The sequence below is a fragment of the Nicotiana tomentosiformis genome, chromosome 12 (assembly GCF_000390325.3).
Source record: "Nicotiana tomentosiformis chromosome 12, ASM39032v3, whole genome shotgun sequence".
NCBI lineage: Eukaryota > Viridiplantae > Streptophyta > Magnoliopsida > Solanales > Solanaceae > Nicotiana > Nicotiana tomentosiformis.
In genome coordinates, this window is record NC_090823.1 from 36,968,332 (window position 1) to 36,984,805 (window position 16,474).

The window sequence follows — 16,474 nt, forward strand, 5'->3', positions numbered from 1 at the left end:
AAGGCTTCCCATTCAAGATATTAAATTCACATATGAGCAATTTGGGAATCTTAGGCATATAGAGTTTTTTCATACAATTTGGCATAACAACATTTATTTCGATCTTGACATGAAATCTTAACATTTCTAACACATATTTCACATTTTGAACATATCCTCAAATGGCGAGATGACATGATGAAGCACTTAGAATAAATATTGAACATATATCCTTCAACACAAACACATTAGGAATAGCCAATTCTATAATGATCAAGGACTTACTCCAATTACATGAACACCGTGGGATTCGATTCTAAGAAGAAGGGGTTTAGCCAACATACCTCAATTGAGCTTCTCAAACTCTAAAATGATCCGGAATTCTTAGCAACTTCAATCTATTTTAGAAATATAACAAGTTGAACCAAAATTAGGAAGATGATCATGGTTTTAGCTCATTTGAGCATATTATCAAATACTAGGTGTGCATCAATGTTTTAAGGCCCTTTTTGTGGAAGATTCCACCATTCCCCATCCCATTCTCTACCATTTTTAGCTCACAACCTTTCCACATACTTCAAGGATACATGCATGCAAAACAACAACCCCCACCCCCAATATTTGTCTCTCTATTTAACCCATTTTTATAAAAATTCGAAATTGAGAGGTAGGACATAGATTCTCACCTTTAGGGTGAAGACTTCCTTTGTTAATCCTCAATGGTTGAGCAAGAATTGATGGATAATAGATTGAAGGTTGCTCCCTCACTCTAAGAACTCTCTCCCTCACTCTAGAATATCAGAAATGTGCTCAAAATGAGCTATGATACATGTTTTAACGAAATAGGGTCGGATTTAAACCCCCCCAGAATGAAGCTCCGGAACAGGGTATGCGGTCGTATATGTGACCGCAGAATGGATATGTGGTCCGCATATCGGTCGCACAAATTGGGTGCAAAAACTGGAAAGGAACTGACCGGGTCTGCGGTCACTATGCGGCCTGTAGACCTGTTCTGAGGTCGCATATTGCGCCGCAGAACCTCCCTCCGCAAAACTTCAAGACTGATTGTGTGACAAGAGTGCGGCCCGCAAAATTGACATCAAAATGACCCAGAAAACTTACTCACTCTGCGACCATTCTGCGGTCCGCAGAGTGGTTCTACGGTCGCAGAATAGGCCGCAGAAATGCCTACTTCTACCCAACATTTTTTTCAACTCTCCAGGTACTGTTCAATCCAAAAAGTCCGAATCGCGCCTGTCCCGGCATCACAGAACCCCGGCTTTTAGGAAAAAATTTTCACGGGGCCTTACAACTTCCTTCCTTTCCATTTTTCATATGGAATGGATTGTGTTTTGTTATGGGGTACCCAATTTAGTATCCGGTTAGCCGTAAGAATGGCTTCCCCCCACAAGTTCTGTGGCAAACCAAAACTTATCAACAAATCGTTCATCATTTTCTTTAATGATTGATTCTTTCTTTCCGCAATCCCATTAGATTGGGGCATTTAAGGGGATGTTGTTTGATGAATAATTCCATATTCTAAACCTTTCTCTTCAAAAGGAGATTTGTATTCACCACCTCTATCACTTTTTATCATTTTGATTTTCTTGTTAAGTTGCGTATCAACTTCATTTTCGTATTGCTTAAATGCATCTATTGCTTCATCTTTACTATTAAGTAAGTAAACATAGCAATATTGAGTACTGTCGTCAATAAAAGTTATGAAATACTTCTTTCCACCGCAAGATGGTATTGACTTCATATCGCAAATATCTGTATGAATTAAGTCTAAAGGATTTGAATTCCTTTCAACTGACTTATAAAGATGTTTAACATACTTACATTCCACACATATTTGATATTTTAATTTGTCGCATTCAAACTTAGGCAATACTTCCAAATTAATTATTTTTCGCAAGGTTTTATAATTGACATATCCCAAACGTATATTCCATAAATTATTTAACTCAAGTAAGTAAGAAGAAGCTAGAATTTTATTATTGTCAACAGCTATTACATTTAGCTTAAAAAGGCCCTCAGTAAGGTAACATTTTCCTAAGTACATCTCGTTCTTACTTATTACAACTTTGTCTGAAACAAAAACACACTTAATCCTGTTCTTGACGAGAAGTGAAATAAAAACTAAGTTCTTCCGTATTTCAGGAACATGACAAACATTGTTCATAGTCACCACCTTGCCAGAGGTCATCTTCAGGAATATCTTTCCATAACTTTCAATTTTGGTCGTTGCAAAATTTCCATAAAAATGGTCTCGTCGGGTCCAGCGGGGGCATATGAAGCAAATGCTTCTCTAACAGCACAAACATAGTGGGTGGCACCAGAATCAATCCACCACTCCTTAGGATTTTCCACTAAGTTGCATTCAGACAACATAGCGCACAAGTCATCAATATCATCATTTGTTTGAACCATATTTGCTTGACCCTTTTTCTTGTCTTTCTTTGGAGCAAGGCATTTTGCAGCTTTGTGTCCAACCTTTTCACAGTTGTGGCAGTTTCCCTTGAATTTCTTCTTGCTGGGATAGTTGTTTAGTCCAGAAAACTTCTTCCGCTTCTTCGGATTAGTTGGAGCAGTTTCAACAATATTTGCTCCCATAATTGTTGAGTTCCCACGTGTCTTCTTTTCTGCAGCTTTATTGTCCTCTTTGATCCTTAATCGAACGATGAGATCTTCGAGTTTCATCTCCTTGCGCTTTTGTTTCAAGTAGTTCTTAAAGTCCCTCCAGAAAGGAGGCAACTTCTCAATCATCGCTGCAACTTGAAATGCCTCATTGATGACCAAATCTTCAATGAAAAATTCGTAATTAGTAACAAAATTAATACTTTCAACAAAAGCATTAATTCAGATTATACCTTCAGCAAGGAGATCATGAATTATAACTTGCAGCTCTTGAACTTGGGTAATGACAGGCTTGCTCTCTACCATCTTATAGTTCAAATATTTGGCTGCAACAAACTTCTTTAAACAGGCATCCTCAGTTTTATACTTCTTTTCCAACACATCCCATAGTTCTTTAGAAGTTTTTGCATTACTATAGACGTTGTAAAGATCATCCTCCAGTCCGCTTAGAATGTAATTCTTGCACAAGAAATCTGAGTCCTTCCAAGCCTCAGTCACAATAAAACGTTCATTATCCTAAGTTGATTCTGGCAGAACCGGAACATCCTCTTTGATGAACTTCTATAGACTCAAAGTAGTCAAATAGAAGAACATCTTCTGTTGCCAACGTTTGAAATCAATCCCGAAAAATTTTCGGGCTTTTTCGCCGGAGCCGGTGGTGGCACCGAACGACTGGAAGTAGCCACATTGCTCGTAGAGCCAACCACGAAGGTTACTGTTTATGTCATTTCTGTTAATAACAAAATAGAAAAAAATTAATTAACGGTAAAGTATTTAAAATCTTCAAATCGAATAACTTTAACAGAAACAGATTAAATACGACATTGAAGATTTTATTTCTTCAAACCGAATACAGAACAAGTAGAAAATCATAAAGATTTTAATTTCGTAATGTCAACCAAGGAGTAGAAAATCTGAAGCTTTTAGTCTCCAAACTGAGAGTAGAAATAACTAGGATTTAATCTCCCACAAACAGAATATAAGATGAATACAGAAAAAATATTAAGTTCCTTAAGCTTGTTAGTAATTTGTATTCGATAATATATTTAAAAATAAAAAATGCTATAAAAGCAGAAATGCAGAAGAACAGAATTATTCTGAGCCCACTGAATTCACAGTGTTTCCTTAAGGAACTTAATCACACTTACTGCTTTCTTTTCTGTTAAAACAATGCACAAAGAAGAAGGAGAAATCAAAATTTTTCGTAAGGAAAATCTGAGGGAGGGTTCACGTATTTATAACCAAAAACGTTGGGTTATACTGAAGAGTTACAACTCTTCAGGTAAGGTTGCAACTCAAAATGACTGTTTTGTAAAATGGTCATTTATGCAAACCGCCAAATATAAATTATAGCGGAAAAATTAAAACGGAGGAAAACTGAATTACCGTTACAGTAACGGTCTAATTTGGATTAATTAATATTACTTTAATGTTAACAAATAAATTTAATCCAAAAATTAATCAATTATTCATTTGACCAAATCCAAATCCGAAGCCGAGCGAGCGACGATGACGACGACGACGCGAGGCTTACCTTCTTCTTAACTCTTTAAGAGCTAGAAGAAGAGCAATTGTCTATATATTCATCAAAAGTCTTTTCCTCTTCCAATATGGGACAATGTCTCTTTGCCAAGGAGGGAAAATCAAAATTTTATTTTCCTCTCCATTTACCATTCACCCTCTTTTAAGCTCTAAGAGGGGCTTAAACCCAACAATCCCCATTTTAAGCTAGCACTTGGACATAGATTTGATTGAAACTTGAAAAAAGAGTTTTTGAAGTTGTGTTGAAAAATAATTTTTGAAAGTTGAAGTTGTATTTAGATATCATTTTATTTGATAAAAGTTGAAGATTTGTGAGCGAAGAAAATGTTCACGCATAAACTGCCCTAAATCAGTTTTTGGGAACTTGCAATTTTTTTCAAAATTTTCCAAAAACTGATCATATTCCATGAACAAACAATTTTTTTATTTTTTTTTTAAAAAAATAGCCAAAATCTATGATCAAACAAGAGCTAGTCTTTGCAAATATAAATGTTAAACTCATTAGTTATCCAATGGTTATCCAATTTTTAAATGGATAATATGGATCTTATCCATATTTGACTCATTTTTTAAAAACTCATTATTCAACCCATTTTTTATTGGATAATATGGATGACAACTGCTTCTTTATGCATTTTGCCTCCACTAATGCTCACTGTTGAAAAATTCTTTCATTTCGGAGCTCAATGGTGGAATTCCGGAACCTCATACTGTGATGTGCTTTGAGCTAGAATCATTGACCAGAGATAAAAAATACTACAATTCATGAAGTAAGAGTAGTATCTAAAAACAAAATTGAACAAATATGATAATCAATTATTGCAAAAAAGAATGAGCTAATTATTATTACTGGTGACTTGATGAAGAATGAATAAAAAATGTTTATGTTATAAACAAATTGATATTACTTAAACAGAAAGATGCATTAAAATTAATTAAGACAGCCCACACTAAGCAGGGAGGACAGGAAGCTGTCGAATTAGTGGATAATCCATGAGGAGTTCTACCTAATTATTAATAGCTAAAAGTACCAATTCTAAACCAAACATCTTTGATATTCCTAATTTTAATAATCCACGTTCTCAGATTTAAAAACTGTTGTTGTCAATTGGAAATAGATAAGATCAAATGCATAGTATACTACTTGTCTGCCCTGCAGATATTTGCAGCTGGCAGTTAATATTATTGTCATGTTTTTTTAAATAATATTAAGGAAAAATATCCGTTGTTTTCCTATAATAAAAATCCACAAAAATGTTTTTCCTCGACAAACTTAAACTTTAAGATGACGCAACGCAATTAGTACATAATTCAAGAAAATTTATGTAAGAAACTGATCTGAACATCGTTTATTTCGAGACAATATTAGGTAGACGTTTATAAGTGTTTTGAATAATTTGAAACGCACAAACTAGGTTAAGGAAGGAAATTCATATAGGCTATTTAGGTGGGCAGGTGACTTTAGTGAACTGTGCCATTAAAAATTATGCTTGGTTTTGTCTCTGGCGATTGTGGGGTTGAGGAGGAAGGATAAGATATTAGTAGTGAGAATCTCAGTGGCGGAGACATTGCAATTCAAGTGATATAATCAGATATCACTTTGTAATATATATATATATATATATATATATATATATATATATATATATAAAGTCTAAGATAAATGTAAAATAAAGTCTAAGATTATATTCTTTTTAAATGATATGATAATAATAATCTTATTAAATAAAGTTGTTTTCTATGTAAATCGAAAAAATTGCTTCTATTTTGTTCTAGGTAAATAAAATGTACTGCTAAGTCTATTATTGAATAAAATCCTGTATCAATAATTAATTTAAATTTTTCTAGATCTATACTCAAACTTTAAGCAAATATTTCTGTATTGTAGTTCGAGAGATTAATTGGCATATATTATCGGTAAATAGTGAGTTTTTTTAATATATTGTAAAATTCTACTCGGTACTCTCTCTCTCCTTATATATATACACAAATTAGTGTACAAACTAATACTCCCTCCACTTCAATTTATGTGAACTCATTTGACTGAGCACATCGTAAAAAGGGAAACTTACACAAATGTCCCAAATAAGTCTCAACTTACCAACCTCTAGCCATTAGTCATAGACTTACCAAAACTAGCCAAGCACATACAAAAATTGAAAAACCAAATAAATAAGGTTCTTTCTCTCAATTTCTCTCAAAGAATCACATGCAAAAATCTCCTTCCATATACATTAGATGCAAGAGGGAAATAAAATTTTATGGATGAGGTAGCAAATAAGGTGATGAAATACAAAAAAAATAATAAAATATTCCAAAAATTTAAGCAAAAAAGAAACTTTTTCAATGGGTATAGTTGAAATTCATTGAAAACATATAGATAAGTCAATATACAAAATTTGAGGAAAATTGGAGGTGATTTGGAATGGTTTGTATCAAAATTCGTAATTAAATTGAGTTCAAAAAATATTTCTGCGACACATGTATCAAACATGTATCACGCATGTATCTCACACACAGGTATACATGTGATACACAAATGCTACACAGTGTGATACACATCATTTTTTTCATGTTCAGTTTTTACTTCGAATTTTCAATTCAAACCACCTCAAAACTTCACCAAATCATCTCAAAACTGAGATTCATGCTCCTTAAGATGTACCCAATCTATTCTAATACACCCACTCAAAAGAAAACAAAACTTTGACAATTTTTTGTTACAAATAGCTAATTGGCTAATATTAGTAATATTTGGCTAATATTAGTAATATTTTATGAATTGGCCAATTTTGGTAATGAGCTACTTATAAATGGATATAACTGGTAGTTTCCCTTTAAGAAAAGCGAGAAGACTTTTGAACTTGTGGTGTAAAATGAGGCACATATATTTTGTGTGGCTATAAAATATTGCATAAAAGTAAATTATTTTCAAATAAGAAAAGATGTCATTTTTTTTGACATAAACTAAAACGAAAATATATTCACATAAATTGAATGGAGTAAATTGTGACCATAAGTCAATATTGCTCATGGAAAACCCTATATCTCAAGTAGTTGATGTGATGGATTTACTGGCCGAGTTAATTTAGATTCGAGTTGGGTAGAACCTACTTAAGGAAAAATCACTCCCTAGATAATGTTTTTTAATTCAAAACTCAAATTTAATACCTTTGACTAAAATGAAGGGATCTTAATAATCCTACGATATCCCTCAGTCATTGTAGGATTCTACAAAGGCAACTAAATAAAATAAGATATAGACATGATCACAATTTTATAAGTAGTAGAGTTGCAATAGTTTTTGTAAAGTAGGAAGGAGACTTTATGATGAACATAAAAAATTAGGTGGGGAAGGCATCATAAGGTTGGAAGGTGACAGAATAATTTTCTTAGCATGGGGAAGACAAGTTGGATAATGAAGTGGTAAATGTCTCCTCCATTATTAGATTAGTTTTTTCTCTCTCATCCTTTTCTTTATCTCGAAGCATTAATTTCATTATTATTCAAGAAATTCAACTTCAAAAAGCAAATAATATCATAGCGGAAAAAATTAATTATTTTACAAAAAAATGCATCTAGTTATCATGCCCTTGTTTTTGGATATAAAAAAAGAATAATGAAGAGTCACTATGCATTTGTGTATTAATAAGCTAAAGATATGACAATTCATGAACAAGAAAATTTTAACAAGTGTTGCACACTAATCACAGAAAAAGAAGAAGAGCCGTAGCCTTAGCTTAATATTGCAATTTGATCTCCTCTTCCCTCTTTCAGTGAATAAGAAAATTGAACTAACAATTTGAGTTACGCCTCATTTGACAATTTGGTCCGACTATATATTCATTCGTGTTATGAAAATAATTATTGTGGATGTCCATTTATTACCCCGTTATAGATAATCTTTCTGAAGAAGATTATCCATTTAGTACTCTGTTGAAGTTTATCTACAAGCAGCTGATGCAGGCACGTTGCAAGCAGCTCAATGAAATGATTTGCAGCAGCTTCTTATTAAACAGGCAGGTTGCAAGCAGCTCATGCAGACACCTTACAAGTAGCTAAAGAAAAGCCTCGCAGCTGCTTGCTGAAAAGCCTCGCAGCTGCTTCCTTTCTTCTATAAATAGAGAAATTTTCAGTTCATTATGTACAACAGTTTGAAGTTGAATAAAAATATCAATCTCCCTCGATACTTATCTTCGGTTTCTTTACTTTACAGTCTTTATTTTATAACACATTATCAGCACGAGACTCTGGCATTTTGAGCACTTACTACGAATTTAATTTCTATTTCAGTGTTCGTCTCCGATGTAAGGCGACACTCTTATGTCCGTGGTTAGATCTTGTTCATAACGAGCATCATAAGGCAGATTATATCCTTGAGGTGTGTTCGTCTCCGATGTAAGGCGACATTCTTATGTCCGTGGTTAGATCTTGTTCATAATGAGCATCATAAGGCAAATTATATCCTTGAGGTGGTGAGTTTTTCTTCTCGGCAGTAGTGATATAGATATCACTTATATATGGTGTGGCCAAATTTGTGTAATTTAATTTGAGCTTTTTGCTTATATTTTAATATCATTATCATCGTTTGCTTGGTTATATGTTACGTATATAGTACCTATTTTGGTATTTGTTTTCATCCTAATTATCTTAATAAAGGATTACAAAGTGGATAACATTGTTAGATCCACTTAAACTCTAGTAGAGTTTGCAAGAAATATACAACCACCAGAAGTAGTTATGTTTCGTATATCTCATTGTAACTAAATTTTGTTAACCACCAGAAGTGGTATGTGCCTATGACCACCAGAAGTGATAATTTAGGCTTTCTATGGTTACAATTAAAGATAAGCTAGAGAAATATTCTCTATATTACATGCACGCCTCGATTTGCTCATGAAGTAGTAAATATTTTAAAAGAGGTTGAAGCATCACAATTGATGTGATTAATGCGCGTTCAGATAATTATATTCGATTTCCTGAAGAATGAAATTTTTTGATAAATATTAATCTATTCCCTGAAGTGAATGTGATAATATTAATAAAGTCGTAAATATGAACGTGCTCTTGATGTAAATATATTATAATTCACCTCCAGAAGAGGTAATATGATTGAGAGAATATATACTCAATTTTTTGTATTTCAATTTGCTCCTGAAGAAGTAACACAATTGAAATTTTTTTCCGAAGCAGAAAAATATTATGAAACTGTGTCTTTCTGTGCGTAAATAAAATAATGAGTTATTCAAAGTTATTTTTGAAGCACATTTTCATTCCCTGTAGTGAATGAAGAAATACCACAACTCACCTCCGGAAGAGCCAGAATAACAGATGATATAAATATTATTTTTGTGGCATAAAGACCATTGTCGCACGTACCTGTTGTACGTAAAATATCTTGGATAATTTTATTAAGTATCATTCTAAGGAAAAATTATTCTTGTAGAATGCTTTCTACTACAACCACATTAATATATTATGGTTAGTTATTGAGTTCCCCGAAGAAAATAACAACTCGTGTATCTTTTCTTAAAAGATGCAATGACTATGTGGTTGTCATATTGATACAAAATATTCAGATGTTAATGATATTTCTCCTTGAAGGAGATATTTGTCACAAAGTTAGAGGTAGAAATATTAAAATTCTTAATTTTCGTCATTTATAAATTTAGAATTAGTTTTATATTGTTCATTTGATTATGATTTTCTCTCATGATACCAGAAGTATCTGAGCAATATTTGATAGTACAAAATGTATCAACAACTCCTGAAGAGCTAATTGTTTGTCTAGAAGACACATGACACCAGTGGTGTCGGATAAATATTAGATTGTGGATAATAAAGGAAGGCTCTCGAAGAGCTTATATACAAATATGTCATTCATATTATATGATTATGGTCAAAATATATGTTGTAGTAAACCTGAAGTTTACTAATACAAATGGCTATCATATTGAGACTACAAATGATTAAAAGATTGAAAATCTTCATGTTTCCACAATCATATGGGGTAAATATGTATGTGAGAAGTTACCCGCCTTATTCTTCAAATTTGTACTACATCATGTATCATAGTAAATCAGAAGTTTACTGATGCAAAAGTTTATGCCATAGTAAACCAGAAGTTTACTTAGAGATAGCACATGCCATGATAAACTTGAAGTTTTCATTTGCCATTTTTAAATGAGCTATTTGAGAATTCAGATAAGCATGTACTGAAGAACTAGAAGATTCTTCAAGAATTCTCTTGTGTTGCTTGTTCTCATAATAACTTGATTATACCAACTAAAGTTGGGACTAAAATTCCCGAATTCTGAAATATATAAAAGGTGAATATGGGCGCATTCACCTATTATGTGAACCACTTATAGATGCATATATAAGATGGTTATATGTATGTTTATTGTCAACATGCAGTTTGACATTTGAAATTGTCTTTCTCAATTAAAAGCATAATTTTCAGATTATGAAATCAAGATAGTTCATCTTGATGATGCTGGTTTATATCCAAGCTAGTTTAGCATTGAATACCTCATATTAATGGCTAAACTATTGCTTATGAGAACAAAGCCTCATGTGTTGGTCTAAGATTTTTTAAATTGCATACAACAACACGTGTATGCATCAGACAAATAAAATATGATAAGTCCTCCTCTCTCAATTGGTTTAGGATCAGAAACCAAATATTTTTATTATCTAATAACTTCTTATGTGTGGTATATGATTAATTTTTGTACCACAATGCACAAAGATATGTTTCCCAAAGAATATTGGAAATATAAGTTAGTTTTTCTAACATTTGAGGGATGAAATAAACAGTTGAAAAATATGCTATATGAATCGAATTATCATTAATATGATCCTCGCCTAGAAGATAATTCAAGTTAAATGCCAGAAGCATTTGCTGATCCAAAATTAAATATCATATTTCAGCTGCAAATGCTCCTATTAAAATTAAAATCCCTGAAGGGTAAAGTTTACTGCACGCATGAAGCGTAGTAAACCGATCGGTTCCAAAGGTAACAATCCTTGAAAAGGATAGGAGCAAATGATCACAATGAGGAGGAAATAATCTCTAGAAGAGCCCACGACATAACATTTTATGAAACTCCAGAAGAAGTTCAGGTACCTGAAAATAAAGAAAGTGATGAGATCTCAACAAGTTATGTTGTTTAGGAACCGATACAAAATGATCGTCGACGATATATTTGATACAATATAATACACAATATTATAAATGATTGTGAGGATCGGACCTGTAGTCCAGACACCTGAAGATGTCATGCCATCTAAATGCAAGTCATAACCTCTATGACTCATTTGATTAAGTCAAAATGAAGATTCCTGAAGGATTTAAAATGCTTGAAGCATATAATTCAAAGTCTCGAGAAATATACTCAATCAGATTACAAAAATCTTTGTATGAATTAAAACAATCAGGGCGCATATGGTATAATCACCTCACTGAATTGGTGAATGAAGGTTATATAAATAATGGAATTTGTCTATGCATTTTTACAAAGAAAACAACATCAAAGTTTGTTATACGTGATGTTTATGTTAATGACATAAATCTCACAGGAACTCCAGAAGAGCTCCAAAAGAAAAAACTTTGTCTTAGTCTGCAAATTGAATATTTAGCAAATGAGATCTTTATTCATCAATCTGTATATACAAAAAAATCTTAAAACGCTTTTACATGGACAAAGCGCACCCATTAAGTACACCAAATGGGTGTTCGATCACTTGAAGTGAATAAGGATCCGTTCTGACCTCCAGAAGAGAATGGCGAACTCCTTCGTCCTGAAATACTCTATCTCAGTACAATTGGTGCACTTATGTATCTTGCTAATACTAACAAAGGTGGCATAGATCATATTGGTTATGCAGATGCAGGTTATTTATCCGATCCCCATAAAGTTCGATCTCAAATCGGGCATGTATTTACATGTAGAGGTATTGTCATATCATGACGCTTCACAAAGCAATCTATTGTTTCTACTTCTTCAAATCATGCTGAGATAATAGTCATTCATGAAACAAGTAGGAAATGCATATGGTTGAGATCAGTGATTCATTTTATTCGAGAAAAATAAGGGTTGGAATGTGATAAAAGACCCAAAATTTTATACGAAGACAATGTTGCATGCATAGCCCAATTGAAGGGAGGATTTATAAAAGGAGATAGAATGAAGAACATTTCACCAAAATTATTCTATACACACGATCTTCAGAAAAATAGTGACATTGATGTGCAACAAATCCGTTCAAGTGACAATCCGGTAGATTTATTCACTAAATATTTGCCAACTTCAACTTCTGAGAAGATGGTATACAAGATTGGAATGCGGAGACTCAAATATTTGAAACAAAGTTTTCATTAGGGGGAGTAAAATACGCGATGTACTCTTTTTTCCTTACTAAGATTTTTTTCCACAGGGTTTTCCTTATAAGGTTTTTAATGAGGCAGCTAGAAATGCATATTACTAAATATGTGTACTCTTTTTCCTTCTCTAGGATTTTTTTCACTGAGGTTTTCCTAGTAAGGTTTTAATGAGGCACAATACCTTTTAATGAACATCCAAGGGGGAGTGTTATGAAAATAATTATTGTGGATGTCCATTTATTACCCCGCTATAGATAATCTTCCTGAAAAAGATTATCCATTTAGTACTCTGTTTAAATTTATCTACAAGCAGCTGATGCAGGCAGGTTGCAAGCAGCTCATGCAGACAGCTTACAAGTAGCTAAAGAAAAGCCTCGCAACTGCTTCCTGAAAAGTCTCGCAGCTGCTTCCTTCTTCTATAAATAGAGAAGTTTTCAGTTCATTATGTACAACAGTTTAAAGTTGAATAAAAATATCAATCTCCCTCTATACTTGTCTTCGGTTTTTTTTACTTTACAGTCTTTATTTTATAACAATTCGAAAGTTTTTCTATTATTACTAATAGGCTGTTTGGCCAAAATTTTTCTCGGCCAAAAGTATTTTTTTATAGCCAAAAATACCTTTTTCGAAATTAAGATGTTTGGTTAAATTTTTAAAAGGAAAAAATTGCTTTTGAGTAGAAATAGAAGCAATTTTTGAGAAGTAGAAAAAATAATTTCTTTCCAAAAATACTTTTGAGAAAAATACATTTAGAAAATACTTTTTAAAAGTTTACCCAAATATTAATTGCTGCTCAAAAGTGCTTGTCAAATTAATTAGCCAAATACAAACTGTTTCTCACCAAAAATATTTTTTTGAAAAATTTTTTGGAGAAAAATGCTTTTCAAAATTAGGTGATTATAAAAGTTTGGCCCAATATTCTATAAGATATGGTGAATTTTTTGCTTTTTTTTGTTTGTAAACCTCAATTCGAAAGGTAATGTGAGGATATGTAATCTAAATGTGGAGTTTGTTTACCACGAGGCAAATTCAACTACAATAACTAATTTTCTCTCTCTCTATATATACTAATTAGATGGAGATGGCCCGTGCCAATACGGGCCAATATTATTAAAGTTGGCATACAATTTATGATTATCTTGGCTTTGACACAAGTGCAGAAAGAGAAGATTGAAACATATGATGGATCTTCTGTGAGCTATATCTTCTCCTGCCACCCCAATTCCACCAAACCACAATTTCTCCGGTGCTAGTCCAACTAAAAATGCAGAGCATCAGTAATAGCCTAAAACAAATGATTAACTAGTTTAACACAACAAACAATAAAAAAGTGTAACCCTTAATGTCTCTCTGCATTATAAATTCTGGCAGCAAGATGTATATCAAACGATTTACACGTGGGGAGTTCTTCAAACAAATAGTTATACTGGTAAAAATTGGTTTTATCACGCCGCACAACAAAATTGTGACATGTGGTGGAAGTGGTTCTGGACCCATGAGCATGAAAATCAAGATCTAGGAGCAAAGGAGCCGTGACCGGGACCGACCGCCTCTTAACTCGAAACAAGAGCAACCAGAGGAGCATGTACCCGAAGCAGGTCAAATACTTTCCATGTCGAATTCAGCTGCACATGTATCCTCCTTGAGATCGTGGCCTCCGTCTATTATGCAACCATAATAATCGTTGAAGAGGATCTCGCCACCCCTTAACCGCACACCTAACATGCAGGCTAGGAACTCCGAATAGTCTTATCCCCTCTAGGATATAAATACTTTACTCTATTTATTGGTAAAGAATATCTCATTACAAGTAACATTTTACGGTCATTCATTGTAGATCTTGTTCATTAGCACGATTCTCTCTCTTTCTTACTGAGATTATACACCATTTCTACATAGCCACTTCAGAGACCAACGATCAATAAGATTTATTTTATCTTAATATTTATTTTATTTATTATTATTATTATTTAGATTTACTACACGCACTTTGAATTAATCTATTTGCTAGTGGTCTTAAGATAAAAATTCAATTGTTTGTTCTAGAATCAGTTTTTGGGTTAAATAATTTGATGTCTACCGTGGGCCCCTAGCAATTGAGCGTTTGATCCAAAATCATATAAATTTTTTGTTATACCCACTCGTTGATTATTTATTTATGGAAACACCATATTTGGGATCAATAACCAACCCGTGCACCTAACCGCTCAACTAGCAGAACAAAATGGAGGAACCCGAATCCCCAATGATCAATCAATTGGGACCTCATCATCTCGTTTGAAGGAAAACTCCCCTGCAAGATCTACTAACATGGGTAATGAACAACGCGAACTGGAGGAGACGGGGAAAGATTTCATGATGCAACAACAACAGTTGAATGCCCAGACCGGAGAGGCGTTAAGGGTGCTGACAAGCGGAGAAAATGTTGTAACACCAACCTCGACTCGGAGGGTTCATATCGACATGGAAATCCCTAACTCGAAACTAATGAATACAAAAACAGAGGGATTTTCAAATGATACAGAGGCCGGAGGTTCAGGAGTGTGACAATCCAACCGGTCGTTTTGAGTTTTAGCGTTCAGTTTTGTGGTTCGAGGTCTTGAGTGGCCTCATATTGTATATTATGACTTGCGTATATAGTCGGACTCGATTTTTGAATTTTTTGGGATTGATTTGGATGAGTGATTCTCATTTTAGAAGCTTAAGTTGGAAATATTGACCGATGTTGGACTTTTGTAAAAATGACTCCGGAATAGTATTTTGAGGCCTATGATAGGTTTGTATTGTGATTTTGGATTTGGGCGTATGTCCGGAATTGGATTCGGAGGTACCTAGGTTGATTTGGCATGTTTTGCCGAAAGTTGGTAATTTAAAGGTTTAGAATTTTCTTAAGTTTGACCATGATTTGACTTTGTGGTAATTGGGTTCGAAATTTAGTTTTGGAACTTGAAATAGGTCCGTTATGCTATTTAAAACTTGTATGCAAAATTTTCTATCATTTGGAGTTGGTTTGATAGGATTCAGAAGTTTGGTTGCAATTCTAGAGGTTCTTGAGTTTTCTTTTGAGAATCATGTGTTTTAATATCCGATTCGTGGTTCTAGATATTATTTTGGTATTTTGATCACGCGAACAAGTACATATGTTATTTTTATACTTGTGTGGATGTTTGATGCGGAGCCCCGAAGGCTTGGGTGAGTTTCAAATTGGTTTTCGGATATGTTTTGTTAAACTTTTGTGTGTTAGTTCTGGTGTCATCGCCTTTGCGATGAAAAGGTCGCAAATGAGACCATCGTATTTGCGGAGTTCTAGTCACAATTGCAACTCAGGAATGCTGGGGAGGGACCTCGCATTTGCGAGGAATTCTTCGCTTTTGCGAAAGTTGGCTGTGCGCTTTTGCGAGCAAACTACCGCTTTTGCGATGGCAGCTGGGTGGAGTGTTATTCGAATTTGCGAAGTAATATGTCACAAATGTGAATTTAGCAGAGATTCTCAGGGTTTGATTTTGCGTACATTCATTCGCTTTTGCGAGTGTCGCATTTGCGAATCCCAGGTCGTACATGCGACATCTGCAACTTGTTTTTAGCTAAGTATTTCGGGACTTAGCTTTATTTTATCATATTTTGTACCTTAAAATCGATAGGAAGCGTATTTGTAGAGATATTTTCATACCAAACCATTGGGTAAGTAATTTTAATTAATTTTTAATTATATTATATTATTATATATAAGATTTAACATCAAATTCATGAGAATCTAAGAAAAATTTTGGGGATTTTTGTTTATGTTTTTAGAAAAATAAAAATTTGGGATTTGAAAGTAGAATTGGACTTAGATTTTGAAACAAAACACATATATAGACTTGTGAGGTTATGGGTAGTCAGGATCTACCCTTGGACTCGGGTTTTGACCGGCGAGCTAGGGGTTGA

At 33.5% G+C, this 16,474-nt stretch overlaps 1 protein-coding gene across 1 annotated transcript in view; it reads right to left on the bottom strand.

Annotated features, from left to right (window-relative positions):
- Window positions 1-3,180: 3,180 nt before the first annotated feature.
- The window catches only part of LOC138902487 (uncharacterized), a 39,580-nt gene continuing 26,286 nt past the window's right edge, over window positions 3,181-16,474 (bottom strand). Inside the window, exons 6-7 of the mRNA XM_070190358.1 lie at window positions 3,768-3,778; window positions 3,181-3,349 (exon numbers count right to left, since the gene is read on the bottom strand). Of these exons, the coding sequence (XP_070046459.1) occupies window positions 3,181-3,349; window positions 3,768-3,778 (180 nt within the window). The remainder of the gene's footprint in view (window positions 3,350-3,767; window positions 3,779-16,474) is intronic.